This window comes from Malaya genurostris, chromosome 1 (assembly GCF_030247185.1).
Source record: "Malaya genurostris strain Urasoe2022 chromosome 1, Malgen_1.1, whole genome shotgun sequence".
NCBI classification, from domain to species: Eukaryota; Metazoa; Arthropoda; class Insecta; order Diptera; family Culicidae; genus Malaya; species Malaya genurostris.
In genome coordinates, this window is record NC_080570.1 from 92845500 (window position 1) to 92849116 (window position 3617).

General features: G+C 35.2%; 1 protein-coding gene across 1 annotated transcript; it reads left to right on the plus strand.

Moving 5' to 3' along the window:
• The first annotated feature begins 2021 nt into the window (after positions 1-2021).
• LOC131440742 (large ribosomal subunit protein eL37A) lies at positions 2022-3312 on the plus strand. The gene is made up of 3 exons (XM_058612272.1): positions 2022-2173; positions 2377-2512; positions 3068-3312. The coding sequence occupies exons 1-3, from the start codon at positions 2171-2173 to the stop codon at positions 3196-3198; spliced, it is 270 nt and encodes an 89-aa protein (XP_058468255.1). The 5' UTR covers positions 2022-2170; the 3' UTR covers positions 3199-3312.
• Positions 3313-3617: the final 305 nt, after the last annotated feature.

Genomic DNA, 3617 nt, shown 5'->3' on the forward strand with positions numbered 1-3617 from the left:
AAACTTACAAAAAAGTTGTGCAGAATTTATCTGTTTGAAATGAGTACAAAACTTGCAAACATGAGAATATTATCATAAAAATTGCGGAAATACAACATTACATACGCAATTAAAACAAAACTCAATTAGAAAATTTGTGTTTGAATTTCATCTTGCTGAAATAGTGAGCAGATCTGATATCACTTTTGAACCAAAAGTTAAGTTTACAAAGTTACTTTCGTATGTACGGTAATATACCGCTTGAGCAACTTGTTTGTACAACTCCAGCACATGAACTTGCCAAAATAATTTCACGAGTCCCACTATTGTTTTTTCGCTGATTTTATCACCGCATTTGTAATGGGATCGATGCTCAAGTTTTTGTATCTAATGCAAAATCATTTTAAATAAAGCAGACGTAACTACGCCAACATTAAACACGATTCAGATGATCAATCAACTTCGGTCGACGTCAAGATTAATTTAGTAATATTTTTAGTCGGACATTACTCATGTACCGGACGTCAAAATGTTCCATGAACTTGATGTCGTGTGCCTCCATAAGAATTGCTTACAAATAATGTTGTTGTTCCGTAACCGTTTCATGTCGGCGATAGTCGCCTGATGCCACGTGTGAATCGCTTCTACATATTGTTTTGTTTTCATCAGGAAATATATTGGTCACCCGTTTTTCACTAGAGTCGCCGTTCATTTTTGGCTCATACTCTATAATAGGCTGTGTCCACCAACTTGTTTGACGCTCTCCAATATTCATAAGTATTTTCATTTTCGTTTTAGATATGGGTATAGCACGTTCATGATCCTTTCCGATATTTTGATGATTGTTTTGGTCAGCTTTGAACAATGCAAGTGACCATGTCTTACTTCTGCAATCACCTAGTATGGGCTCTCGTGTTGGCCATTGTATTTACACACACGACGGCCTGGCAGAGCATCCGCCATTGTTCGATCGAGAATAGAGCGTATAGAGGGTAAAACTTGTTTTATAATTATTGCTCTCAATCGAAACGGTTGACCTTCAGTAACCGTGATATGCACAACCGGTGTAGAAATAAGTGTTTAAGTAAAATAGTAACGCAGTGCATAATCATAATAGACACGCCCACTTGTACGCGGCGGGCAGATTTCCCCCCAGACGGCTGGCTATGTCTGCCAGCCATTTTTGCCGGAGTTCTGTCAGAATTCCGACAAAATTCTGGCAACAATGCAACAACCGTTTCCGGCAGAGAATTTCGCTTAGCGGTTATTATCGGTTCTGTTTTGGTCGGATTCTTGCCATACAAGATTGGTAGAACCGTTTTGAATCGGTTCTACATATTTAGAGCAAATTCAGCAGCTGCAAGATTCATATGGGTGGTCTATAATGTAAATGAAACTGAAACAAACGTACCCCCCGTTTTAGTTTTATTTATTCGACCAGTTCTACTGTCAAATTTAAAACTGGTATACACTGCCGTTCTATTTTTTCTATATTTGAAACACAGATAAAACGCTACTGGGGCTGCCAGTTTATTTCGTTATAATTTCTAGATTTAAATTTTAAAACTGACATAAATTATGCATCTAGAACTAGAACACTCCTGAATATGCCCTTAGCGTCTTGGTTATATTTTTTCAATTAGAAGTACATATTAAAGACAATCAGTTATTGGCCTTAATATATACTAATTATATCAAATGTTATTGCCAATAACATTGCTTTCTCATTACCAAACATACCCATATTTTAATCTTATATACCTCGGCTCAAGATTCGTTTTTTGTATGGACATGCGGGATTTACGAATATCAAATGAAGTCGAATAAAAAAAAAGAGAGAAAAAAGAAGGAAGAGAGAAATAAACAAGACACGTGCGGCGAGGTAATGACGTAATTTCGCCTGGACAATGTTGAATGCAGAATGCAGCCAGCCTTCTTACGGTTGCCAGAATCCTTCACAAGCGGACGTATTTAGCTACTCACTGGTGGGCATGGTCTAAAAGCGGGGTTGAAACATATCGTTTTTGACCAGTGTATCATACATGAAAGGCTGTTTGATGAGACAAATCAACTATGGTTTTCGAACGAAATGTCTGAGTTATTTCCGGTGAATTGACAGTCTTTCTTTCCGTTTGATAAAAGGTAGTGTTCGGACTTCGGATTACTGCCGCTTGGCTTTGAATTTAACAAAATGGTTAATATACTTTATTTTTATTTTATGTATAAGTTTTGTGTCGTAAAATAAATGCTGCGAAAATTGTGTGAAGATTACAGAAACTAGAAATAGCTTTTGTGCTTACCATGAAATTACGTTCATGAGCTTGAGTACATAGTGACATGTTTTAATTTATAATTTATGTAAACAATTGAAGTCAATAAATTTCGTGTTATTTCCAGACCAAGGGTACTTCCAGTTTTGGAAAACGTCGTAATAAGACTCACACATTATGCCGCAGATGTGGACGCTCTTCATACCATATTCAGAAGCATACCTGCTCGCAGTGTGGTTATCCATCGGCTAAGATTCGATCATGTAAGTATATACTATTATTCAAACCATGCATTATCACGTCTCTTCCTAATTTTCTGTGGTTAGCCTTACTTGCCACATATGGAACAGACAAACATTAAACTCTTACTGATCAAAATGGAAAAAATAAATTGTTGTTCCATTAAATAGTAAGCATACAAATTTTAAATTTATTGAACAATCTTTTTATATGCCAAAAAATTGGAAACTGTATATGTACTCAATCTAGATTCCTTATTCCTATGAACATGGAAAAAGCGCGAATAAATTTTTAAAGATTTACTTTTCATTTAGACTTTTCAGGCTTGAATTAGTATTATAATACTTTGATCAATCCATTTGTATAGGAAAATCAATTTGAATGGTTTTACGCTTCTGTAGTATGTCGTTTGCAGCGTTATTATTTTCTATTTAGTATTGAATATTCAAATAAAACACGTATTTCGCATTTCAAACAAATTCTATTCTTTGATGAACATGTACCAGTTCTTTTTCCGATTTTGTTTCATGAACTGAACTTTTCGGCAAACGTACAATTACAAACAATCAATTTTTCAGATAACTGGTCGATCAAGGCCAAGAGGAGGAAGACTACCGGAACTGGTCGTATGCGTTACCTTAAGATTGTTCGTCGTAAGTTCCGCAATGGATTCCGCGAAGGTCAAGTTGCCAAACCACGCAAGGCGTAAAATGCATTGATAAATATTCAGTAAGCACTGATGCTTGTGCAAATGAATATGCCCATGTATGTAAAAATGGTTGAAGAATAAAAGGCATAGAGGATGTAATATCCTTATGAAAGATTTGATTTGTTGTTAACTATTTTACTAATGATCTGTTTTACGAAATTTATATCTGGTAAATTCTTATTCATTATTATCAAAAAGTAAAAATTGAAGTGCCCCCAATTTTACACGAAATAACCGATTTAGCTATAACTAATTTTATTTCATAGTTCATGTCAGCTGTGAACAACGATCCTTACCAAACCAAACAATTCGAGTTTCTCTTGCCTACGAATAAATGCTTCAACGTCGTACAATTTTGTCTAGAAATTTTCATACAAAAATCTTAGTAATACAAAAAACTGTTTGTTTCCGTAAGCTTC

Coding starts and splice junctions, on each gene's coding strand:
- LOC131440742 (XM_058612272.1), top strand. Junction 2,513..3,067: donor ATCGGCTAAGATTCGATCAT/GTAAGTATATAC, acceptor TCAATTTTTCAG/ATAACTGGTCGATCAAGGCC.